This window comes from Sapajus apella, unplaced genomic scaffold (assembly GCF_009761245.1).
Source record: "Sapajus apella isolate SASKATOON/1434 unplaced genomic scaffold, GSC_monkey_1.0 scaffold47, whole genome shotgun sequence".
Taxonomy (NCBI): domain Eukaryota; kingdom Metazoa; phylum Chordata; class Mammalia; order Primates; family Cebidae; genus Sapajus; species Sapajus apella.
Window position 1 is genome coordinate 3,672,178 of NW_022436987.1, and position 26,500 is coordinate 3,698,677.

Below are 26,500 nucleotides of genomic sequence, written 5' to 3' on the forward strand. Positions count from 1 at the left end.
AAGAGTAGGGAGACCCTGAGCCACGCCTCTTTCCCAGAATCAGCAGCTTTCATGAAAGCCAGTCAGAGAAAGAACATTGGTCCAGAGTGGGAGGGCCAAGAAACACTTGACAGACAGATCATAGGAGGCCAGGGGAGTCAGGGACTGACCCACAGGTGGCTGGATAGGTCTGGACTTGCTGCCTCCCTGTCCTGGTGACCTCCCACCTGCCTCGGGCCCATGGGCTTTCGCTCCCTCCCTCTGAGCCTAGAAAGCCAGGATCATGAAGCAGCAGAGGGGGAAGTGTAGCATCAGGGAAGCTTTCAGGCCAAAGCTGGGCTGGGCAAGCAAGGGCCTCAGAGACAAAGCTGGGCAGGAACAGGCTTGCAGCCAGGGACTCTGGTCTACCTTCCCTGGAGCTCAACTCCAGCTCTGGCCACAAGTTCAAGCCCCACTACGGGGAGCTGAGCAGCTCCAGCCAGGATCTTGACCACCAGGAGACCTCAGATGAGCTACTACTATTCCCAAGGCCAGAGCTTCAGCACAGTTTCTCTCCCAGAACTCAACTACCTCCTCTGACCAACCCAGACATCCATCTGCCCCACCCCGCACAGACCCAGGCTGCAAGCTCCGTAGGAAACTGAAGGGAGGCAGGCAGGAGTGTGGGGCCGTCTGAAGCTGGAGAGATAGGCAGGGGTCCCTCTGTAAAGCTGAAAAAGAACCCCTCCCTCCCCATCATGTGCTGCTTTTTGTGCCTCTAGTTTTATCCCCCGCTCCCATTTGCTCTTCACAGAGTAATCCAAATGGTCTTAATAAAACGTAAATTTGAGCCTGAGTCTTGCTTCTACCTAAACCCATTCAAAGGGTTGTTGTACTTTATGTCCTGTTGTACACATGGACATAAAGATGGGAACAACAGACACTGATGGATGACAGGATCCATCATACCCCGAACCTCAGCATCATGCAGTATACCCATGTAACATGTAACAAACCTGTGCACGTGCCCCCTGAGGATGTAGAGGAACTAGACCTCCGACCTATGGCCTGCAAGATTCTGTACAATGTAGCACTGCCAACCCTGACCACCCCTGCAGCCTCACTGATAATGCCCCAAGCTCAGTCACAGTGGCCTCTCCAGTCCTGAACTTGGGGTTCCTTGTCCTCTCTATGGGACAAAGGAATACTTACGATTCTCTCTGATCCTCTCCTGGCCTCCTTCACCTGTGAACTCATTCATCCCTTATCCACTCAACGAATATGTACGAGGCATCTACTAGTAGGGCCTAGCCCTTACCATCTACATTTTGATAAGAATTATACCAACACTGATGATTTTTCATCAAGAAAGTAACTCTTAATGAGCTTCATTAAGTCAATTTAATTCCTTGATCACTTTTCTATTCATTCATGTTAAACCGTTTCTTCACCCTCCCCCCTTTTAAAATTTTGTTACAATTACTTTCATTGTGATCAATTATTTTTAAATGTTTAAAGGTGACTATTGGCTTATGATCAGCTTTTGGCTCACATAAGATTTCACAAATTAGAGTTTTCGCCACCATTGAGATTTCTTTTCTGGCAATTATTTCTACCAGAAAATGTTCCCTGAGCCAACTTCTGCAGATCTAAATTTTGTCAGGAAGATTGGATTCTACTGTCAATTTTTAGTCAATAGCATACTTCACCAGGTGCAGTCTTAGTTGCGGCCAGTTTTACTTTGTGTTAATTATTTCAACTAGTTTTAATTTTTTCCTGGATCTCTTTTTTGAGAATAATATCTCAATAATACTAATGATATCTTATGCTCATGTAGAAGGCATATTTTAGCAGTGATCTGATAAGCATTCTGAGGATCAAAGAGTAGCATGAAAACATCCCCGGGGCACAAAGGCAGGTCAAATCATTGAACTCTGCGTTTGGGTGGAGTACCAGCTTGGAACCAGGTACCTGAGGGAGCCCTACCCACTGCCCACTGCTCCCCAGAGCCCTGACCCCTGCCAAGAAGATGCCTCACAGATGGGAAACAGCTTCTGGCTCGGGGAGAGTGGCTGCCTGGAAGAGACAGCCTCTGACTGACAGGCAAAGAGCTGGGGTGCAGCCCTGAGGCCCCATGCCAGGCTGGATGCAGCCTCTGTTGGGCACCGGCATGTCTGCTCAGAAAGTGTCTCAGAGACACTCAGCTGAGAAAGGAAGGAAGCAGACGCTTCTGGGTGCCTTAGTTTCCCCAGCCATAAAAGGATGTAATTCACTGGGGTACTGTCAGCCCGAGGCTATGACTTCCACTCACTAGGCTCCAGGCTTTGAACCTACCCCAAGGGGTCCACTCTGCCTCCTAATTGAGACTCTACCTGGAAACAGCAGGGGACAGGGCCTTCCACCTCGATTCGAGTGTGATGAGACCAAGTGTGGAGGGTTGAGGGCTACAAACGCTCTCACCTGGGAAACTGCATGTCCTGAACCCAGGAGTCCAATGAAAGAGAAAGAGACCTATTGGGAGTTTCTTTCTGCTAGCCCAGGCCTGCCACATGCATTCCCCAACAGTCATGTCTCCATATACAGCACCACAAGGTATGAAACCGGCAGTCACTCTGGGAATGCAAATGGGGAACCAAGACCCAGAGAGGGGAAGGGACCAGCCCAAGGACACATGGTGAGGTCGTGGCAGAGCCAGGACCTGGATGCAGTTCTGGCTCCTAGCCCTGTGCTGACCACAGGGCTCTCCTGCAGGCTGGAGCACTCCCGCAAGGTGCTCCCAAGTGAGGAACCAACGACACGACCTCAAAGATGCTGCCTCCACTGCCCCTGTAGCATCCAGGGAAGAAGTGGGGCCCTCAATCTAACTGTAGCGGGGAGGCTGGCTCAGGAAAGAACCATCCTCACCTCCTCTGGGGGCATCATCCCCGAGGACAGAGAAGGGAGTCCCTGCGATGATAGACCCCACTGGGGTGGCTTTGTAGAGACCCCTCCCAGCCTTGGAAGACTTACCATCTGTGAGAGCAAAATCCAGCAGCCCCCCGTCCTGACCCAGGGATGTGTGTGTGTGTGTGTATGTGTGTGTGGGGTGAGTGTATGTGTGAGAGAGTGTGTGTGTCTGTGTGTGGGTGTGCATGTATGTGAGTGCATGTGTAGGTGTGTGAGAATGTGTGTGGTGTGGGGTTGTGTAGTGTGTGTGGCAGGTATATGGTGTGTGCACGTGTGCGTTTGTGTGTGTGGGTGTGCATATGTGTGAATGTGCATATATGTGAATGTATGTGTGTGGTGAGTGTGTGAGAGTATATGTGTGGTTTGTGTGAGTGTGTGCGGGTGACAGGTGTGCATGTGTGTGAATGTGAATGTGTGTGTGGTATGTGTGAGAGTATGTGTGTGTATTATGTGGGTATGTGTGGCACATGTGTGGTGTGTGTGCGTGTGTGAGAGCATGTGTGTGTGTCTGTGTGGTGTGTATGTGAATGTGTGTATATGGTGAGTGTGCGGTGTGTGTGTATGGGCTGATGTGCATTTGTGTGAATGTGTCTGTGAATGTGAGTGTGTATGTGTAGTGTGTGGTATGTGAGAATGTGTGTGTCTGTGTGGTGTGTGTGTGTATGTGAATGTATATGGTGAGTGTGTGTATGGTGAGTGTGTGCTGTGTGTGTATAGGTGAGTGTGCATATGTGTGAATGTGTGTATGTGAATGTGAGTGTGCACGTGTAGTAAGTGTGTGGTGTGTATGTATGTGTGTGCGTGTATGGGTGGGTGTGCATATGTGTGAATGTGTGTATGTGAATGTGAATGTGTGTGTATAAGTGTGTGATGTGTATGTGACAGTGTGTGTGTCTGTGTGTTGTGTGTGTATGTGAATGTGTATGGTGAGTGTGTGGTGTGTGTATGGGTATGTGTGTATGTGAATGTGTATGGTGACTGTGTGGTGTGTGTGTATGGGTATGTGTGTATGTGAATGTGTATGGTGAGTGTGTGGTGAGTGTGTATGTAAATGTATAGGTGAGTGTGTGGTATATGTGTATGGGTGTGTGTATGTGAATGTGTATGGTGAGCGTGTGGTGTGTGTGTATAGGTGTGTGTGTGTATGTGAATGTGTGTGTGTGGTGTGTAGTGTGTGGTGTATGGGTGTGAGTATGTGTGAATGTGTATGTGAATGTGAGTGTGTATGTGTAGGGAGTGTGTGGTGTGTATTTGAGAGCATGTGTCTGCACACATCCAGCACCATTCCTCCCACAGCTAGGGCAGGGAGGGCTGCGAGTGTCTTCTCACCACCTCTCCAGGCTCATAGCAGGCAGGGGCCTGCTTCTCACTGGAACTCTCCCACATGCCAACTTGCTGGGGCATCCCAGGCAAGTGTCTTCTCTTATCTGGACACAACCTAGTCCTCTGTAAAATGGGTCTAGTATTTGTCCTCTTAGCCTTCTAAGGGTGCTGTGAAGATGAAATGAAAGACTCTGAGACATCTGTGCCCTTCCCTGGCATGAGGTGACCCTGGGGATGGAGCTGGTGAGGCATTCTCTCTGGAGGCAGCTGCTATTCCAGAGGTTGGCCTCTGAAGGCAGGCGACCCTCTAAGATAGTCCACAGTGATCCTGCCTCCTGGCATTCACACCCCTGTGCCATCTGCCCCACTTCCTGGAGTGGGGGCTGGACCTAGTGACTTGCTCCCAAGGAAGGAAACACGGCAAAGGTGATGGAGTGTCACATCTGTGATTGGTAGACAGACTTCCTTCTTGTGAGCAGACATTCTCTTTCAGTGGCTTTCAGGAAGCAGGTGGCCATGTTGGAGAGGCCAATAGGGCAGTTCCACCACAGCCAGCAAGGCATGGAGGCCCTCAGTCCAGTAGCTCATGAGGAACTGCATTCTGCCCACCACCAAATGAACGAGCTTCAAAGTGGCTCCTTCCCCACATGAATCTTGAGATGCACTCACAGCCCAGGTGACACCTTGATCACAGTCTGAGAGAGACCCTGGAGCAGAGGACCCCATGAAGCTATACCCAGATTCCTGTCCCACAGCAATGAGAGGATAAGTTGGTATTGTTTCTAGCTGCTAATTTTGGAAGTAATTTGTTAAGCAGCCGTAGATAATTAATACACGGCCACACTGGCACATATACTCCGTAGAGAAGGGCCCTCTCCTCAGGCCATTGAGACAGGGCCCTGCAGACAGCTCTCTGCCCAACAACCCGTGTGGCTGTGAACTTACTCCTAGAGCACAGGCCTTGATGTGGAGTGTTTCAAGGTGAGGAGCCCAGTGGACAGAGCCCTGTCTCCAGCTGTCCTCCCCAGGCCCCCACTCTCAGCTGTGCAGACCAGGAAAGCAGGGGAAGCTGCCTCATGTCCTCAAGGAGCCACCGCCCTGGATCCTTTCCAAAGAGCAATCCTCCCAGGACTGGGAACTCCAGGTCTGTCTGGAGCAGGGCAAGCTTTCCAAAGCACATCTGCTTCCCCTGTCTCCCCTGCTCTCACCAAAACTCTAGGGAGGATGGGAAAATGGCACCAATCATCTACAAGACTGTCAGAAGCTTTGCCTGCTCAAGTCTCAACAGACCTAAAAGGTAGCGTGATCATACCCATTTTACTACTTGGAATTATTATTAGAATTTACTCATCAGAATGACTTAGCAGCAGAGGCGGGATTTGAACCTGTGTGACTCAAAGCCCATGTTAATTCCATTTGTTTTACGAATAGGAAAACTGAGAACCAGAGAGTTTGAACATTCTGATGGCCCACAGGCAGCCCCATACGGTCTTTCCTGGATACTGATCAGGGATTGGGTGTTTAAAGATCCAGAGGAGAGGACAGGCAAGGTGGAGCAGGGCTCTAGGAGGCCAGGCCAGCGCTGCTCCCACTTGTCTGGCAAGAGTGGGTCTCCCTCCCATTCTCTATCAAGTCATCGTGCCAACCAGCAAAGCTGAATTATTAAAACTCCCTTCTGGGGTACCACACGAATTCTTTTCCACCGAGACTCAGAGAAGAGGGGCAGCCACTCCCGCCACACAATATTAAAATGTCAGGAGTTTAAGGCCTGCGTTGGTTGAGTCATAAGTTATCAGCACCCAGTGAGGGCCGACAGAATGCCTCCCTTAAATTATTAAGCAGAAAGCGTCAGACTGTAATATTTTGCTAAACCAAAGTACAGACACAGACAAAGATGTCATTTCAATATTTGAAACCAGCAAGTTTAATTTAAAATAAGAGCAAACCAATAAGCTCAGAACATAGCAGCGTATGAGAGGAAAATTATACTGTGAGAGGAAAAAAAGTGGAAGGACTTAAGAAATTTATAAAAGTAATCTCCAAGTGGAAATTAGAAATCAAGGCCTAGAAACAGAATAACACAAAAGAAATATTACTGTCCACTTTCTAAATCAATATAACACTGCTCCACGCCGGAATTACCATGGTAACTCAAGTAAAAAGAATCAAGCAATTCTTATTATTTCAAAATAAAATCACAGCCTGAAGCCTGGGTTTTATTACAACCACTGATAGATCGCTGGCTTGTATTTATCTGAAATATTGCTTTTCAATCAGCTGGTTTATGAATGTACACAGGCCTCTCACCAGCCCACTTACCACCCCATTTTGAGGCTGGGGACCAACCAATGAATTGATTCTCACCTGGCTGCATCTGCATATATGCCCAGGTCTAAGTCAGCTCTGGGAACACAGAGCTGACTTAGAACAGGCTTTCAAGCTGTCTAGTGGCTTTGCAGGACAGAGAGGAAAGCCTAAAAGAAGCAATGGGGGCTGACCTCATTATGGTCCCTCCTCTGCCAGGCTGGCCCTGGGAGGAATAGAGCTGGGCTCCCATGGCAGCCCGCCACAAACTACCCACAGTAAGCTTCCTCCCACCTCAAGTCATCTTCTCACAGGTTTCGCACCCTTCCTTGAACTTTGGAGTGTCTTTACCTCCGTCCTCAAGTCTGACAGCTGAAAAGGGAGCAGACAGGGCATACAGAGTGAGCATACTGACTCTGCAGTCAGCCCGCCTGGGCTCACAGCTCAGCTCTGGCACTGTTGAGCTATAGAAGCTGGAACCAATTATTCAATCTCTTTGTACAATGATTTTCTCATCTGGAAAATGAGGGTAAAATAGTAGCTTCTTCCTAAGGTTCTTAAGGGTATTAAGTGAGATTACACATGGAAGATGCTTGGTGGACTGATTATAAAAATGGCCCCAATTCTCTACCCCTCCCCACAGCCACACCCCTTGTTATATGACTTTTCACCTCCTACTTCAAGAGTGGAATCTGCTTCTCCACCTTCTGAACTTGGGCTGGCCTTGTGATTTATTTTGGCTAATAGAATGCAGCAGAAGTGACAACATTGCAGTGCCAAACCTTGGCCGCAAGAAGCCTTTCATAGGCTGGGCGTGGTGGTATGTGGTGGTACATGCTTGTAATCCCAGCACTTTGGGAGGCTGAAGCAGGTGGATTACTTGATTCCAGGAGTTCAAGACCAGCCTAAGCAACATAGTGAAATCTCTTCTCTACAAAAAATACAAAAATTAGGCGGGTATGGTGATATGCACCTGTAGTCTCAGCTACTTGGGAGGCTGAGGAGGGAGGATCACTTGAGCCTAGGAAATCAAGGCTGCAGTAAACTGTGATTGTGCCACTACACTCCAGCCTGGGCAACAGAGCGAGACTGTGTCTCAAAAAAGAGAACCCTTGGCTGGGTGCAGTGGCTTATGCTTGTAATCCCAGCACTTTGGGAGGCCAAGGTGGGCAGATCATGAGGTCAGCAGTTTGAGACTAGACTGACCAAGATGGTGAAACCCTGTCTCTACTAAAAATACAAAAATTAGCCAGGTGTGGTGGCGCAAGCCTATAATCCCAGCTACTTAGGAGGCTGAGACAGGAGAATCATTTGAACCTGGGAGGCCAAGGTTGCAATGAGCCAAGATCACACCACTGCACTCCAGCCTGGGAGTGACAGAGGAAGACTTCATCTCAAAAGAGAGAGAGAGAGAGAGAGAGAGAGAGAGGGAAAGCCTTGTGTGCTTCCACACCTTCCGCACCAGTCTCTGCCATAAGAACAAGTCGGACAAGCCTGCTGGCTAATGAGGGCCATGCAGTCTTGTCATGCCCAGCATCCAACTGATCAGTCATCCTCCATCTTCCAGGTGTGAGTGAGCCCAGCTGAGACCAGAGAAACTGCTCAGCCAAGCCCTGCCTAAATCACTGACCCACAGATGTTCGAGTTAAATAAATGCGTATTGTTTTAAGGCTCTACATTTCAGGGTAACTGATTATGCGGCAATAACAAATTGACACATATGCATAGCACAGTACCTCACTTTTAAGCAAGAGTTCAGTAAACTGATAGCTATTGTGTTTTGTTGTGACTCCTAAAGACTGACAGCCGAAGTCAAAAGATCATACTGTAACTGTGCAGAGAGAAATGTCAATTCACACGAGCATGAACCTTTCTGGTTTATCCAGTGTGTGCCTGGACATTTAGGTGCCAGTTAGGTGTTTCATCCTTTGTAGGGATGAGAAAACCAAGGCCCAGTACATCGCCTGAAGTCACATAGCAGTCAGCTGGGACAAAACCCAGGTTTTCTGAATCATGCTAGCAGACTACACCTGAAGACAGGAGACCACTCAAGAAAGCCCAGTTGACCTCCAAGGGAAGGGATAGGAGGTAGGAGCTGGTGACCTGAGCCTGGGCCAACCTGCTCACTCTTCTCACACCACCTGCTTTTAATGTGCCCCCAGTTGGATCAGCTACTGTGGACTCCTGCCTTAGATAGAAGACAAAATGAACACAGTCCCACCAGTGGCGAACAGGCTTGTTGCTAGGTTCGATGGATGCGTCCCTGGGCATGGCCTGGAATGGTCTGTGAGAAGCCAGCTAAAGGGAAATGGGCATGCCAGACAAGGAGGACGACAGGAGCTAGGGAACAGAGGCAAATGCTGGGTTTACATGGAACACAAAACCAGAGTAGACATACTAAACCTGCATAGCTCAGTGTGATGGTCAAAGCAGCAGGAAGCCTCAGACAGGACACCAGGGTAGCAGGGGTCAGGCCAGTCTGGCTGTAATGAGCACCAAGAGAAAGACAGAGGAGAAAAGGGTAGTTCCAGAGCTCCAGATGAATGCAATCCGGTGGTGTGCTGATGCATGCTTAACCACCAAGTCTTTGGGAAAACGCACTGATTTGTAGTGTTTGCCAATGACCATGGTACAAATACTCCCAAAGTGGCTGATTTCAAGTCACCAATGCAGTGTCTCTGCACTGAGGTAGTCCAATCAAATATGGGCCCGCTGGGAAAACTCACTCTAGCAGCACCACAAAGAGCTAGCTCTGGGAGTGGGAGGACATCTTTCATGTCTCAGTCTCCTCCACTCCAGGCAGGACAGGCAAGCAAGATGGGCTACATGCCATAGGAACCTCTCGGGCCTCTCCAGCTCAAAAGGAACAGGACAGGTGAGTGTCCATCAGAACCTTCCACCTTACATCTGAGGATAGACCTGCATCGTCTGGGCTGTCAGTAGGCTGGCAAGGAGCATAACTGGGACACCCAAGCACGTGGTCCATGGTCCCAGTCCAGCTGATGTTAGCTCTAATCAGAGTTTTCTACCACCCAGCCTCATCACGCCTCGGGGCAAGGGCAGAGGGCATGGCAAAAAGATGCTGACGCTCTAGGCTCCAATTCCCCATGGAATCCTAGGCCGACCTTTTACCTGTTTGAGCCTCAATCTTCTCCCTATAAATGGAGAAACTTGCAAAGAGTGGTCTTAGAGACCTCTTCCCAAGATGCCACCTGCTTTGGGGATCTGGATGTGGGTGAGTAGTGAGGTCAGCCTGCCTCCCAGGCAGCAGTAATTGAGGGCCATGATAAACTGGCAGAGTGAGGGTGCAAGCCCAGTGCTTACCAGTGAACAAAGCACTGAACTGGACACAGGGTTATTTCAGATCATACTGTAACTGAACTCCACACCACAATGAGGCTTTCTGGCTTAGCAAGTGAGTACATGGACAGTATCTCACTTAATCCCGATTACAATCCTGCCGATGAGGGGTGGCTGTTCTCACTGTGGAGATGAGAAGGTAGAGGCAAAGCAACCTCTTCAATGGGTGGGTTTGGAACACAAAACCACAGTGGATATAGTGGACCTGCATAACTTAGTACAATGATAGAGGGGGCAGCAAGTCCAATAGTACCTGGTACACTGGGACACTCATGTTCTTTTCTCTACCTCCTGCCCTAACGTCTTCCAATCTTCTCACTGTCCCTGATCAGGGCTTTCTGGGAGGCCCTCTGGCCCCTGGAGATTAATCCAACAACAGCTTTGGAGCCCCTGCTACCTGTGGGCACAGCTCTGGAGGGAGCTCCTCATGGCCTGGGCCTGCATCTGCGCACGACCCCGACACCACTCAAGTCACTCTAGCCCTAGCTTCCCCCAGCTGTGCCATCACAGCTCTGTCTGCTCAGACAGCCCAGCCTATCTAGCCACAGCCACTTCCCAACTCTGGCAGCCTCGCCCTGGGCCATGGCTGAACCTCGTGCCTCCTTTGCCCATGACCACAGAGAGTCAACTGTCGGTGCTCACTTGCAATCATCCATCTGTTCCAAGGGTGAGAGACCAGATAGACCTCCTCCTGGTCCTGCCCACAAATAGGGCCTACTGCCAAGTTCCTCAAATGGAAGCTCACGGGGCAACCACCTGGTCTAACTCTGGGACACAGGGTGGCACAGGGTGGGGTAAGGAATCAATTCCCAGGAGGGATGAGAGGCGGGTCCAAGCTCTAGGGAAACACATTTCTATGTGCTAAAAGCATCTTTGTGAGACATGTTCAGAGACAGACAAGAGAGAAAGGCAGTTCCCACAGCCACAGAGGCCAAGTGAGTGGCCATGCCAGCACTGAGCCCCGGCATTAAAAGGGTGAAGCTTTTAGGCAAGCAGCGGCCAGTGATCTCAGCTTCCCCCAGTCCTAATGCTCCTGAAAGGCTCTCTCCTGCTCCCTGTAATTGGGCATCAGTAGTTAATGCAGTATTGACTGCATTACACGCTCCCGTGCCTCCCCTCACTAATGCCAATTGCATCACCTTGTACAGTCACCGGCTTGCTTAGCCAATAGCCGTTAAAAGCAATCCAAATCATGAATCATATGGGAAACTTTTAGCAAGACACCGCCATCCAAGGAGACAATTTACAGTTGAGTTAATCTGGGTACATTAGCGAGACATGGATTCTGGACGACAGACCAATTTATGTTGTTTCCCTGTCCCCCCTTAGTGGTGCTCTGTGTGAGCAAATGAATGGAAGAGCAGGGCACAGAGAGATGCACCTGCTTCTTCACCCAAGCCTCGGGTGTGTGTGTGTGTTGCGGGGTGGGGGGGGGGGGCGGTTACCATCTTTACAGATGCTCTGCCTGGCTGAGTTTGGGCAGGAAGGGGAAGCAGCTGTATGTGCCGCTCAAGATGTGAGGCCTCATTCCCAGCAGAAAGGAGGGCTGCCACTGGAGCTGGTTATGGTAGATGCAGATGGTAGTCCTCCCGCTCCCTTGCTTCTAGGCACTGGACAAGTGCACGATTTGGTCCCCACTCTGCCAGCCTCACAGGCCTTTACCAGGCCTCAGCAGGCAGCAGTGTCCACTTGGCTCTGCTGATGGGCTGGAGTCTCTGGCATGGAACAGCATCAGGGCCTGCCTCCCTCTCCAGAGTTGGAATGTGGCCACACTCTGCCAGGAGTGGCCCCCAGGACTCTCAGCAGTCTAGAACATGAGGGTCTATCCTAGGAAGTCCTACTGGTGGCCCAGCAAGGGCTGGTTGGTACCCAGGCATAGCCATGTGCCTGCTCTTGCGGATCAACTGAGTCAGCTGTGGAGGCTGTGCTCCTGGCAGTCATTAACAATTGAAGACTCCACTGTCTGGTCCTCCTCAGTCCAGCTTCACTCTCTTGGGCATTTTTACTTATTAAAAATGCTCTAGGAATCATGTCTGGTGTTTAGTTTCACAAGCCGCCTGCTTCCTGTGGTCACCCCCGCCTTTCTGCTGGGCCTTTGCAAAGGCCATTTATACCCAGCCCTGCCCTTCTCCAGTGTGTACCTGAGAGCATCTTCTCCTGCCCAGCGTCCTCTCCTGCCCAGGCCCCCACAGACCAGAGCTCTCACTGTTCTTGGGCCCTGTCAGATTCTCTGCTGTCTGCTCCTACTCAAAGGCCTCTTCTACAACAGCCCAGGGGCTCATTTGACTTGGGCAGGGTTCAGAACTGTAGTCTCTTTGCTCCCCTGGGACTTTAACCCTCCCAGAGAGCCCACTGCCTGGTGCCAGCCCAAGCCGCAGGTGCCAGGGGATGAAGGGCTGTTTCTCCGGGAAAGTTGGAGCTTGGCTGCCTTTCGCTGACAGGCAGACCCAGCAGTATTTAGAAAGGCCGGACCCTGAGTTCCAGTAAAGTGGAGATGGCTAGGCCAAGAGCAAGCATCCAAATGAAAGCAATTAATCTTAAAACCCGAAGTTTAACCGTTTGCAAAACAGATTTTTCCGTCTCTGTGGCGACCCTTCACTGCTCAACCTAATGGATTACTTTATTAATAATGCACTGTGCTTAAAAGCAAAAAAAAAAAAAAAAAAAAACCATTTTTTTCTGACGATTCAATACTTCAGAAAGTCTCTTAAACCCGTTGCTACGGAAAAACGATTGATATTTTATTATCTTTCAGAAGTGCAACATGAAAGCCCTGCAGCCCAGCAGAGCGGGAGCTTTGGTCCTCGGCAGCTGGCAGACCCGACTTCAACCAGAGGAGCCCCAGCCTCTCCCGACAAGATGCTGTCAGGTGGAGAAAAGGCATTGGGGGTGGTTAATAGCAGCCCGAGTCCCTGCTGCAGCCAGACAAAAGGTGCCGTATGCAGGGAACGCACCCTTTGGGGACCTGGGGGTGGGGGAAATGCTGCCACCCAGTTCAGATAACACCTGCTGGGAGGGCAGACGTGTTCAGGAAGAAGTTGGGTGGTTGGTTTGGAGGAGCAGATGAGTTGATCCAGAACCTTTCTCCCTCCCCCAATTGAAGGTGCTATCTTCAAGGTTTCCCGGAACTAGTGGAGGCCAGACCCCTCTTAATGGGGAGTGGAGTGTAGATGCATGGGCAGAAAGGTTGCTTTTGAAGAACAGCTATAGGCTGAGCAGGACAAGAATAGTGGCTGCTCAGGACCCCAGTGGCTGTGCTTGTGCTGTAATGGACCCCAGAGCCCAGAAGCTCCATGGTAGTGGGCACCATATTGTTTAGACTGGACAGGGTGGGGACAGAGGGTCATCTGGAGCTCTCTTCCACAGCTCTAGCAGAAACAGAAGAAACATATGCCCAGGGTGCTTGAGGTGCACTGCAATTTGGAGGCAGGGAGCTGGCTAAAATGACCTCCCACTCAAGGCTCATCTGAAACCCTTTGTATTATCTCAGAGTCAGAGGCATTATGAGGTGCCTGGACAGAGCAAGATCCTGGGTGCAGGTGGCGGGTGTCATCTTGTTGGGATGAGACTAATCTCCCTGGTCAGAGGTGTCCCATGTACAGAGCCAAGTCTTCTGGATTCCTGCTAAAGCATGCCAAATAACCTCTGCTAAAGATGAACCCTGCATGCTCCCCATAGTGACAGTATCCCCAGGTACGAAGGAAGGACCCTCTCCATAGGCTTCTCCAAGCCCTTCATTTTTACTAAGAAGGAAAGTGAAGCATGACTGTTCCAAAGTAACATGGGGAGTTAGCGATGAAAGGCACTAAATCAAGGCCTCCTCCCTCCCTGTCTGGCCTGACCCCAGACACCTTCTTCTCCTCTTCATTCTATATGAAGTTCTCTGATGGCCTACATGGGGCTCTAGGGGAGGGGTCCATGAACAGAGAAGACATACTGAAGATGGATGTCCCACTGCAGTTAGTCTAGAAGCAATGAGGTTTCCCCATCCTCTCTCTTCCTATACGTACTGTGAGCCACAGGGCCCCCTAGATGCCATCCCCAGGCCAAATACATCAAATTCCCCCTCACTGCTGGATGTCTCAGAAGGCAGTAGGCAGGCTGGAGACATCAGCACAAGGCATCAGCAATGCGAACATCCTGTGTGACCCTGAGCAAGTCACTTAACTTTGCATTTTCACCAACTGGCCACGTCAATAACAACGCTGCCCCCGGGGGGCAGAGGGCAAGGGCCCAGCAGAAATTCCTGAGTGGAAGGTCAGAGGATGGGCCACTGCAGCCACTTTAAGAGGATTCCCTACTCAAAGCAAACCTACCCTTTCAGTACCTCACCAATGGTAGAACGCAGGCGGCAGCGTGGGCGCCAACAATCACATACGAATGTCCCTACACCACCAATACACAGGCCTCACCTACAGGGCAGTAAGTCCTTCTGGGACAGCCAGGGAACTGCCTCTCTCCTGACCCTGGGGACTCATCTTAGGGCACCCACGTGGCTTTTCCCCCAAGGGGGCTGGGATCCCCAACCTTCTAGGACACTTAACTGCAGGGCACTCCCTGCTGGGAAGGCTTTGGGGTCTATGGGGCTACCTGCTAGTGGCTTCCAGCAGCCATGGGCTCCTCTGTTCTGACCTTTCCCATGCCCTGCAGTTTGCTAGGGTGCGTTAAGACTCGACCACGGAAGGTCCATGCCACTCTCGCAGGCCGCTCCTGCACGAATACTACTGGCCGGCGGCGGGACACTTTCTTCCTCTGGGCCAAACTCCAGCCTCCGCTCTCACAGAGACGGAGATAGCGGGCCAGCACAAGAGGCGGCTCTTTCTCACCGAGTCACGCTCCTGGGCAGCTGTCCTCCGGAGGGTCCAACCCGCCTTCCCCTCGCCTGCCGAGAACCCTGGCGCTCACGCCGTCCTCCCGCGCTCTCGCTTGCCCGGAGCTCTGGAGTCCGGTTCTCCCCGAAGCCGCTGATTTGCTGGGAGCTCAGCGCCTCTCGGGTTACGCGGCGGCGGGAGCGAGGGTGATGGCTGCGGTGAGAGCAGCAGCCGCAGAGACGAAAGGTTCACGGCAAATCTCCGCGGTGCGGAGATCACAGGGGAGCCGGAGCCTCCACGCGGCCCCGCGGCGCAGCACACGGCCCGCGTACAGCTCCTCGGCTCGCGGCCGGGGTCCGGGCGGGGGGGTGCTTGGAGGCCCGGGGCGCGTGCAGCCCGGGGCTCGCCCACCGCCTCTCCCCCAAGTCCCGCCTGGTCGTCCCGGTGCTTCCCCCTGCCCCAGCCCCGGCCCCACGCGCGCTGCCCGCCCCGCAATCCCCGCACAGCCCGGCTTGTGTGCTCCCGTGTCCCCGCGTGTGTGTGCCTGCGCGCCGCGGCGGGGGGCTAGGGTTGGGGGGCGACGAGACCCCGGCCCGCCACCTACCGTCCTCCTTGTCCAGCACCATCATCTCCGGCGCTCCGTGTCCAGCCGCAGCTCGGCTCGGCCGGGAGAAGGGCGCCGACTCAGGGCGCGCTTTGGCGGGGCGGCCGGTCCTCGGGCAGGGAGCTGGCTCTAATTACCCGCTTGTCCGGCTCTTAACCTAGATTGCACTCAGCTAGAATTACGTTCAGGAGTGAAGCACTTCGCAGATACAAAAGCAGTCTCACCTACTTTTGTGCCTCAGAATTGCAAGGAACTACGAACTGCAATTTAGAGAGAGAGAGAAGAGAGGGAGAGAGAAGGGGGAAAAGAGGATCAGAGCCGTTTCTTTGATTCTCACCTTCTAAATGGCTCAATTTGCCCAGTATAATCTGTCTTAATGTAATTGCATTTGATAGCTCATAACCCTGGCTCTGGCAACGACACAGCTTTCAGCCTCATAAAGTGTTTTCCTCTCGGATTTAATCTGAATCTCAATCTAAAATTATATTCAAAGAGATGGGGGAATCTCGCGGCCGTCTCCCGCTGCCTTTCTCCCTCAATGTATGAGGTTTGCACTCCTGCTACTGAATAAATGCACACATTTCCCGAGGCCCCCTCCCTCCCGGGTTAATGGGGAGTGGAGACGCAAGGATGCCGGCTCCGCAGCGCCACCTGGAGGCCTCTAGGTCCCAGTTCGGAGAGGGCCTCTGCTCCGATCCCAGGGTCGTGGTCTTCAACGTGTCTGGAGGACGAACCCCATCTGTTACTCCCAGGCCCTCAGCCTTGATTTCTGTCTCCTCTTCAGAGCAATATTTCTCTGATCGCATCCTTTCCCTTCCTACCAGCTCTGTCTGGGGTTTCTTGCTGCTTCCCGATTTGTTGGGCAAAATTAACCCTCTTCAGGGCACAAACGCTCCTACCCTGAGTCTTGCAGCACTTCTCCTGACCCCAGCCGCCCCCATAAGAGCATCCTGACTCCATGAAGTGGGAATTATCTCAGTTTCTCTCTAAGCAGGCCCAGGCATGGCCTTCAAAGCTTTTCTCATTCTACAAATATTTACTGAGCATATATTATGTGCCAAGCACAGTTCTAAGACACTTGAGGATACAGCACTGAACAAAATAAAGATTCCTGCTGCAATTATGGAGTTGACCATTATTGCTCTGTAACTCATAAGGCAGGAAAAGAGACAGTATCCATCTCTTCTCCTGGACCATGCTTCTCTCTAGAACCCTGGGGCTGATGCCCTGGATGTCTACCCTAGGAAGGCCACCTACTTTTCAATCCCAAGCCTTTTTTCTTTCCCTAGACAAGTACAGAGTTCCAGGGTGGGATAGAAATAATGATCTTTCAGCCGGGTGTGGTGGCTCACACCTGTAATCCCAGCACTTTGGGAGGCCGGGGCGGATCACCTGAGGTCAGGAGTTCGAGACCAGCCTGGCCAACATGGTGAAACCCCATCTCTACTGAAAATACAAAAATTAGCCAGGTGCAGTGGCTTGGGCCTGTAATCCCAGCTACTGGGGAGGCTTAGGCAGGAGAATCGCTGGAACCTGGGAAGTGGGGGCTGCAGTGAGCTGAGATCCTGCCACTACACTCCAGCTTGGGAGACAGAGCAAGACTGTCTCAAAAAATAAAATAAAATAGAAATAATGATCTTTCTCCAGCCCACGGAGGGCTCCAGACAGATATATTGAAGGCTTGGTCCTGCCAGTCACTTCTGAGGACTAGACCCAGACAAAGAGAAAGGGGCTGAAGGCCACCAGTTGGGATTCTATCTCATCTCTGCCAATGACCAACAGTGGACCTTAGCAAGTCCCTTTCTCTATTTGGGCCTCAGTTTCCCTGGTTGTGAAGTGGGAGACCTGTTCTTCCTGGATCTGTGGTTGCTGTGGGGATCAGATGAACTAAGGCATGTTAATGTGCTTTGTAAACTGTAGCACTCCAGATAATGCAGGGGGGTGGGGGGGAAAATTATCTGGTTCAAAGGAGACCTGGAGGCTAGGTCTTACCCCTTAAACCCTAGGAGGCCCCAGTGCTGAACAGGGGTGGAGAGTAGGGGGCTGCAGCCATCTTCCTCTCTGCTAGGCAGGGAAGTCAGGCTTTGAGAAAACAGAAAAGCACTGCTTCTAATGAGATGCCTCATCTGCAGCTCAGAGGGTTTCACTTTCCCCTTTATCTTGAATACTTAATCCTAATAGTCCTTGAGTATATTTGATGTTAAATATATCATTTTGCTCAGACTCACCATGCCTCAGGACTGTGAGCTTGATCTCTCCCAGCCACTGCTGCCAGACCCATGCCCTCAGGGTCTGAGGGAGGCTTTGGTGCCGCTGCCACCGGCATATTTGGTGCCAGCCCCTCACACCCGCCAGAACTGGGGGCTAGAAAGTATAGCAAGCACAGGGCCTGACAGGCTGGCAAGGGGCAGCTTCTTGCTGTAGAAGCCTCTGTGCTGCTGGAGGCATTCACTCCATCAGGGCTGCATGCAGCCTTACTCCTGACCTCCAGGGGCAGCTTCTCCTCACTTTCAGGGGCTGGCCCTGACCCACAAACCAGGACTGGGCTAGCTGTGGCCACTCTTCCACTCTCTTGTCCATGAGTTTGTCTGAATACCAATTCACCCCAGCCTCCAAGATACCCAATTGGCAGCCACATGGCTGGCATCCCTTTGGGGAGTCAGGGCCCTGTGCCCCAATCCCAGGGACTGAGGCAGGCCTGGGGCACTGAGCAATGAGATACGGAGGCAGGGAGGAAATGGTAGCAGGTGGTTCTTTCTGCAGGTGGCTCTTTCTGCACCCCTGGCTGTGAGCACGGTGCTCCCAAACTGATCTGGAGAGGAACCTTCACAGCAAGTCCTGGAGGGTTTGGGTGGCTTGAGCTTCCAGCCAGGAAGGGGCCTGCTGGGTTGACAGAGGCAGATAGGAACCTCACTCATCCCATCCTGTGGCCTCTCTCCCCTCACAGGTAATCCCTGGGCAAGCAACTCTCACCCCTATACTCACCCAACACCCATGCTCACGCTCACCCCCACCCAAGCTGCTTCTAGGTCCAGGGACACACCCACAGCACCAGAGTGGAATTCTCAGATCCCCTGGGGCTGGGGGAGGTAGTTTTCACCCAACACATTCCACAGGTGAGGAGCATGTGCTCTCACTTCCATGGGCCAAGACTGCTCCAAAATGCCCTTGAAATGCCTCTGGGGACAGCAGGGAGAGGACAGCTATCAACCCCCAAGGTTACTTTGAGGAGAAAGCAGGTGCTACTGGTTGTCTTACAAATATATGGGCAGGTCCCAGCAACTTGGCCCTGCACCTGGCAGGAAAGTCCTGAGGAAGAGTTCCTGCATTAGGAGTGGGGGTGGGAGATAGTGGGCCTCAGGGCCTCAGGGCCCAGGCAGACTAGATATTCCAGAACTCTTCAGTGGAGACTGTCAGATGTGCCTCAGCCTGAGGGCCTGTTTCCAACACAGTGCAGCTGCCTCCAAGATGGAGTTACAAGCTAGCCACACAGGTGATGCTCAGAGAGGTACTTTGGCGATGAGGGCCCCTTCTCTGTGGCCACCACAGTTGACAGGACAGAGTAAACCTGCAGACTGTGAAGTGCAATCAGGATGCCTGCTGGCCAAGTGCAGATGCCCTGCCCTTCCCCCTACTTATACAAAAGCAGCCAGTGCACAGGAATATGCAACCAGCTGGAGTGAAGAAGTGCACAGTCGGCAAACTTTTCCCCTTTTGGTTTCTGGAGAGCCTGGACAGGCCTTCTTGTAAGCGGCAGTTCTAAATTCTTAGGCCTTGTGGAGGCCTAAGCCAAATCTACACCCTAGCAAAGAAATCTCCCCTACCCCGTGATGAAGACCAAACACCCCTGCACCACAGCCCTGAGAAGGTTGTGGGTGTGCACTGATCAACTGTCCAAGTTTGCCCTGTGACTGAATGCATCCCAGGATGCAGGACGTTCAGTGCTAAAATTAAGATAGTTCTGGGCAAACCTGGACAGTTGAACACTATAGTGAGTGGTGGTAGGGTGGATCAAGGGGCTAGTGGAGCCAGAGAGAAAGGCCAGGCAGCCACACCCTTTCCCTGCAGCCCAGCAGTTGCCTCTCAACCCCAAACTTCCCAGCCTCCTGCCCCAGCACTTCATCCTTCAGGCACTAAGGGATTGTCCCCACCTCCATGGATGGTCACCAGGTCAGCCAGGGCTGTGAGTTCTTCCAAGAGACTGGCAGTGGAAAGGGTAGGAGTTGGGCTGGATGGAAATTTTGTGAGGTCCAAAGCTTACTGCAGTTTGGAGGTGGGGCTCCTCAAGAAAAGGACTAATACCAAATTACCATCAAGGACCTGGCAGCTGAAGGAACCTGAAGGACCCCAAACTTCATTAGCTTCAAGGTAAAACCGCCTCTAGTTGGACCTGATATTTTGGACTAGATGGCCCACTCACCTACTCCAGCCAGCGTGGCACCTCCCAACATGCCAGGCTGGGTGAACTGATGGCAGCTCCCTCCCCAGCCCTGCCAGGGGCGAAGCACTGTCACCCATCCCGCAGCTACGGAGTGCCAGACCTCAGGGACCCAGGACCGCGCTGTTTTGACCGCACCCTCACCCCTGCACCTGCAGGACCTGTGGGCACCCACGCCCCCGGGCGGGGATCCATTCCGCAGAAGGGTGCGGAAGGGGAACGTGCGGACACCCAGAGGGCCCGGGAGACTGGCTGGCAGTGGGCACTGTCGGGAAGCCCGCGGCGGGGGTCTCAGTTGCGCTCCAGAAGCCCGCCAGGCTGCAAGAGCCCGTGAGAAAGTTCCCGGCTGGAGCGCGCCGGGCTGGCGGGCTCGCGGGAGGCCGGGAGACTTCCTAATCCCGCCGACGAAGCCCGGGCGCTAAGCCTGGCACCGCAGACCCCGGCACCGGCGCTCACATCCAGCCGCCGCTCTTCCGGGAAGCAGCCAACAAGCCCGAGGCGGCCCGCGGGTGCTGGGGGCGCTGCCGCCGCTAGCGGGGTGGCCTCAGCAGGGCCCACGCCGCAGTCCCCTCCCCGCGCCCGGCGCGCCCCCGGTCACCTACCGTCCTCCTGGTCCAACACCATGGTCCTGGCGGCTCCTGCCGGACACGCGCCGAGGACACTGAGGGGCGAGCGGCTCGGACTCCCGCCGCTGGCCGCAGAGCCGCGGCTGCCGACCGGAGCAGGCGGAACGGCGTCCGGAGCGCAGCCCCGCGGGCAGGGAGCGCAGGAAGGAGGAGGGACTGGGGGTGGGCGCGGGGGCGAGACGGCCAGGCCCGGATCGCGGGACCTGCGCGAGCAGCCGCTGCCCGGGCCGGGCCGGAGCCGGAGCCGGAGCCGCGCGCTTTTCCTCCCTCCGTGCCTGCCGCGCTCGCCTCAGCAGAGTGAAGGCTGCATTTCCCAGGGCCCCTCAGATTCCCCTGTTAATTAAATCAATTCATTATGCTCAGATCTGATTAGCGGCCCTTCCCCCGCTTTGAATCAATTATTCAATACACAAACATAATTGCTTGGGCCAGAGGTGCCCGCCATTAGCTTATTTAACTCCAAGGACACTAATTACCCGCAGGGCACGGGAACTTTTCTCATTAATTCTGACTAAACACAAAAGCACAGCCAGAGTGTGTGCGTGTGAGGGGCTGTGTGCGTGTGAGGGGCTGTGTGTGTGTGTGTGTGTGTGTGTGTCCGCCTGCCAGAGTGAGGGCTGTGTGGGGTGGTGAGCCACTGTTTGAGCTGAAGACCAGACTGGGGTGGGGGTGGGACGCGTGCGATTGCGGGTGGGTGTGTGCAGGTGGGGGTGTGGGCTCCGTGCCTGTGATTCTGAATGAGTGCGTCAGGCTAGGCGTGACTCTGGGTCTGGGGACTGTGGGCCGGGGCTGGAACCCGGCACAGGAATGTGTATGAGATCGCGAGAGTGCGTCTGTGTGCGACTGTGTGAATATGACTCCGTGGCTACCGTGGCAGGCGCCCCATCTCCTTTCTTTTTTCATTATTGCCCGGCTATTTCCCGCGGCATGCTCATCCCCCTGGAGGAAAGTGCAGATCACAGAGGAAGAATCCGAGAGGATCAAGAGGCGGTGGGTGACTCTGGAGCCAGGCCGGGCCACATTGTCCTCCTCCCCGCCACCTGTTTGGGCCTTGGCTGGGCTTTGCTCTCCCTCAGCTCTGCCCCCAGTTGTAAACCCCAGGTTCCCATCTTCCCCTCCCCCGGCCCCACCCCCGCACTTTGCCCTCTTTCTTCCCCTCTCAATACCGCCCCCACTCTCAACTTTTATCCCAAAGCCCTCCTCCACCCCACCCTTCACATTCGCCTGACGGTCCACAAACCCCCAACTCCACCCACCATAGACCTAGTTCTTCACCTCCCGTCTCAAGGCTGTACCGAGGGTGTGCCTATGGTTGACCAACTTCTCCACATTTTACCTCCCAGGAAATCTCTATTGAGAGAGCCAGTGAGAGAGCCCACAGAGGCAGGGACACAGAGGGTAATTGATTCCCCCAAATTAGGTTTCTGCTTTCTAAAGACCGGCATTGTTCCTATTCTCAATGTGCACAGAGGTATTGAAGATTTCCTTTTTGTTTCCTCCGGCAATGAATGAGCTTAATCCATTTGGCTTTATAAATCAGGAAACTAATATTCGCTCCTTCCATAGCAGCTTTTTAAAAAATTTAATTGGTAAGGGAGGCGCAGTTAGTCACCCTTATACTGTCCCCAGGCCCCCACTTATCAAAACATATTCTGATTGAGGGGTGGAGAGAAGGGAGGGGGCTCATCCTGATTCCTCCCACTCTCTTTCATCCTCGCAAATAGATCCACATAGTGTCTGGGAAAGTTTCTGAGATGATTGCATGAATTATATTCAATTTGGTGAAGAAAAGGAGGAGTGCTCCTTTTCTGATCTCCCAAATCAGCTGCTCTCAATTCCCCAGGAGTGACTGCCTAGATGGGTGCTGGCTATTCCATGTACTAAGATCAAAGGGCAAGTAGGGCCTGAAATTCTGTCCCCCTCCACCCTCCAAGCCATGTAGCTGGCACAGACTGCACCCACCCAGGGAGGGCACCTTTTGCTACTTTGCACAAAGGTGCCATACAGACTAGCAGGGCCCTGCAATTGGGTATCTCTGCTTGGCCAGAGTTCACACTCAGAGAAGCTAGCCTGAGGCGTAGGCACCCAGACTCCCTGTTCCCACCATTACTTGCAGCAAGGGCCTGTGTGAGCTCTTAAAAGATCAGCCTCCTGGTTTTCATAGAGGGAAAGAGAAAGTTCAGAGAGTGTAAACATCATGGGGTAATCAGGGATAATAAAGCAGTTGCCCCGCCATATCTCTGCATTTATATGGGGCCCCAGCTCCTGATGAAAGACACTGAACTCAGTCCACAGCTGGGATTGAGACAGGGACAGATCTATCATGAGGACTGGTGTCTTCAACGGGGGGCATTTGGGGGAGAGACAATGAGAAGAGATCCTCATGGGTGGACTAGACTGAGCAGCAAGGCCAGGAGTTCAGAGAAACAACAATTTCAAGTATGGTGCAAGGTGGGGCCTCACCTGCCCCGACCAGCACTCTGAGAAGAAGAGGGCAGTGATACAAATGATGAACAGGGTCACTAGGAGCCCTGCAGCTCGGCTCTGGGAGCCCCCTCTGAAACAGCTGGTCATTAGAAGCTGAGGTGTCACCTTGCTGGGCCAAGAGGAAAAGAACAGCTGGGACAGCAACTTGGTGGCATTAACAGCAGCTCAGGCAAGATGGCAAGAGCATCAGGCAGCAGCTCTAATTATACAGACGGTGTCCCTTCTCATAATCCATCAACCCCCATCTCCCAACCCTGGGATTGCCAGGGGGAAAATGACTATCTAGAACTCAAAATCTAATGGTGTCCAGAGGGCACATGGGTCATAGGGGTAAGCATTCCTAGAAGGTCTCACAACTATTTGGAGAGGAGGATCCTAGAGAGGAGAATTGGAGAAACAGAATTTGGGGCTCATTTATTGTAAAATTATGGGATCTGGTACTCGGCATTTTTATGCCTTTATGTTCCAACCTGTCTTAGCTGCATGACTGGCATAAAGGGAAAGGCTGTGTGAGCAAGAATGGACCAGAACAATAATAGGGGAGCAGTCTCTGGTGCAACCACCAGCTTTTCCTAATGGCAGTGGAGGTCAGTATATCAGTATGTTACACTAAACATGAAGAGAGTGAATTTCCCTATCAAAAAACAGATTGTCTGAGTAAGTTAAAAATAAAATATAGCCAAATGCTGTTTACAAGAAATACTCCCAAAACAAGGTGACAAAGAGACTGAAAATAAAGCAATGGGCAAAGATATACCAAGAAAATGCAAGCAGAGAGGGAGTAGAAACAGCAATATTAATGTCAAACAAAGCCAACTTCAAAGCTAAAAGCATAAACTGCTTGAAAATCAAGAAACACCCTATTAAATTAGCACTGGATCAAAATCAGATCAAAACTGAAATTACCAATCTGAGAATGAAAATAGAGAACACAGCATATCATACAGAATTTATGGAACAGGCTATCCTCAGAGGAAGAAATATAGCCTTAGATGCTGGAAATATTAAAAAAAAAAAAAAAGACTGGAGGCAAATGAACTAGGTATTCAATCTAAGAAATTAGAAAAGAACATACTGAACCAAAAAAAGTGGAAGAAAATTAATGAAGTCAGAAAATAATGAAATAGAAAATAAACAAGTAATAGGAAAGGTAAATGAAAGGAAAAATTAGAACCAACACTTGTTTTTTGAAAAGACCAACAAAATGAGGGGAGAAAAACTTCCAGAAAGACCTAGTTAAGAAAAATGAAGCACAAATATATGATATTAGATATAAAAAAAGAGATCTATCACAGGTACAGAAAAGGTTAAAGAATTATAGTAATAATAATATGAGTAAGCCTATGAAAATAAATGTGAAAACCTGGAGGAAATGGATGACTTCAAGCAAAGTAGAAAATTATGAAAACTGAGCATAGAAGACGTTGAAATCCCGAATAGGCCAATAAACAGAAGACATTTAAAAAGCTATTAAAACTGTGCCATTAAAATATCACAAGGCACCATATATGCTCCAACAATTCTACTTCTGGAAATATACCCAAAGAATTGAAAGCAGGTTCTCAAAGAGATATTCGTACATCTATGTCCATAGCAGCGTCATTCACAATAATCGAAAGGTGGAAGCAACCCATGTCCACCAATAGACAGATAAACAAAATGTGACATATACATACAGAAGACTAGTATTCAGCCTTTCAAAGGAAGGAACTTCTACACATGCTACAACATGGATGAACCTTGAAGACATTATACCAAGTGAAATAAGCCAGTCACAAAAAGACAAATATTGTTTGACTTCATTTACATGAGGTGCCTAGAGTAGTCAAATTTGTAGAGACAAAAAGTAGAATGGTGGTTGGCAGAGGTTCAGGGGAGGGGAGAATGGGGAGTTTAATGGGTATAGCATTTTCAGATTCACAAGATGAAGCGTTCTGGAGATTGGTTACCCAACAATGTGAATGTGCTTAACACTGCTAAACTGTACACTTAAAAATGGTTAGAATGGTGCATTTTATGTTATGTGTATTTTATCACAATTAAAATAAAACCCCACAAGGCGCAGATTACATTAAAATGAGTTTTATATAACCTGAAAAACAGATGATTTTAATGTTTTTTAAACTATTCCAGACAAGAGAAAAATTTGGAAAGCTTCCTAGTTTGTTTTATGAGCCAGCATTTTCTTATTCCCAAACCTTATAAAAATTGAATTTTAAAAGAAAGAAAAGAAAAAAAAATTCACAGAACAGCTTGCATATGAGTGCAAAATCTGAAATAAGATATTAGCTATCTTGACATGAAAAAAGGTATCAAAAGAATAATACACCATGACAAAGGAGGATTTATTTTAACACCACATGATTCAGCATCAGGAACTCTATTAGTATACATCAACAAATAAAGGAACAAAATATGATTATAGTAATATATGTCCAAAACTATTTGATAAAATTTAACACATATTACTAATAAAAGGTTAAGAAAAATAGAAATAGGAGAAAACTACTTCAATTTGTTAAGACTATTTACCAAAACCCAATAGAAAATAAATAAATGTGATATTCTGAAACTATTTCCATAAGTGGGAAATTAAAATGTCCATTATCGTCATTATTATTCAACATTTTTTGAGACTTTAACTCAGTAAGGCAAGAAAAGGAACTGCTTAAAATAAACAGCTGTTTTTAAAAAGGACAAAAATATGTTTATTTACAAATTATGTGATATGTAACCTAAAATCCAATAAAATTTAGTTTGCAAGTTACTAGAATTATTAGATAATTGAGAAGGTAGCTAAATACAAGATAGATAGAAAGCTGTAGTTTTTTTTCTAAATGCAAGGATATATTAGAAATGGCAATGAAATAGAGCATTTGCAATAATGACAAAGCTATAAAATATTTAGGAATAATTTTAAAACAACAATCATCACAAAGGTAAAGGTCTTCTTTAAAGGAGCTCATGAAAGCATATTGAAGACATTAAAAGATATGAATATATAGAAAGACAACCATATTTCTAAAAGAGAAGACATTATCAAAAAAGCAAATCCTTTCAAAATTAATATATCAATTTAGTGCAATTTCTATTAGAATCTCACATTAAAAATATTTAGAACTGAAAAACATTTAACTTGAAGTACAATTAAAAATTAAATATATGCAGCTAGTAAAGAAAACATTTAAAAAAAAGACTAGTTGGAGACAACTTGTGTTACTAGATAATAAAACATACTACAAAGCTACTATAATTAAATAGTGTGGTGTAAGTCAGGAAGAAAGAAATAGATCACAGGAACAAAGAGACAATAAATAGGTTCAAGCACAGAACGGAATTTAATATATGATAAAAGTTGCATTTTAATTCATCAGAGAAAAATTAATAAGTGGTACTGCCATCTGAATAGACATTTCTCCACAGGAGATATACAAATAAACCAGTAGAACCTGAAAAGGTGCTCCACATCGTTGGTCATCCGGAAAACACACAACAAAACCACAGTGCAATACCAATTCACGCCTACTAGAAAGCTGGAATTAAAAACTTTAGATGATGACTGTTGGCGAGAACGTGAAGAAATTGGAACCCTCATACGCTGATGATGGAAATATAAAATGGTGCAGCCACTTTGGAAAACAGC

General features: G+C 50.1%; 1 protein-coding gene across 4 annotated transcripts in view; it reads right to left on the reverse strand.

Moving 5' to 3' along the window:
- LMO1 (LIM domain only 1) overlaps positions 1-20,968 on the reverse strand; it is a 47,004-nt gene extending 26,036 nt beyond the window's left edge. The window contains exons 1-2 of one of the 4 annotated variants that reach the window (XM_032240666.1): positions 20,347-20,967; positions 15,307-15,566 (exon numbers count right to left, since the gene is read on the reverse strand). In XM_032240666.1, coding sequence (XP_032096557.1) covers positions 15,307-15,331 — 25 coding nt within the window. In that variant the 5' untranslated portion in view covers positions 15,332-15,566; positions 20,347-20,967. Of the gene's footprint in view, positions 1-15,306; positions 16,262-20,346 lie in introns of those variants that run through there. The other 3 variants (XM_032240667.1, XM_032240665.1, XM_032240668.1) reach the window with 3 other exon arrangements.
- Positions 20,969-26,500: the final 5,532 nt, after the last annotated feature.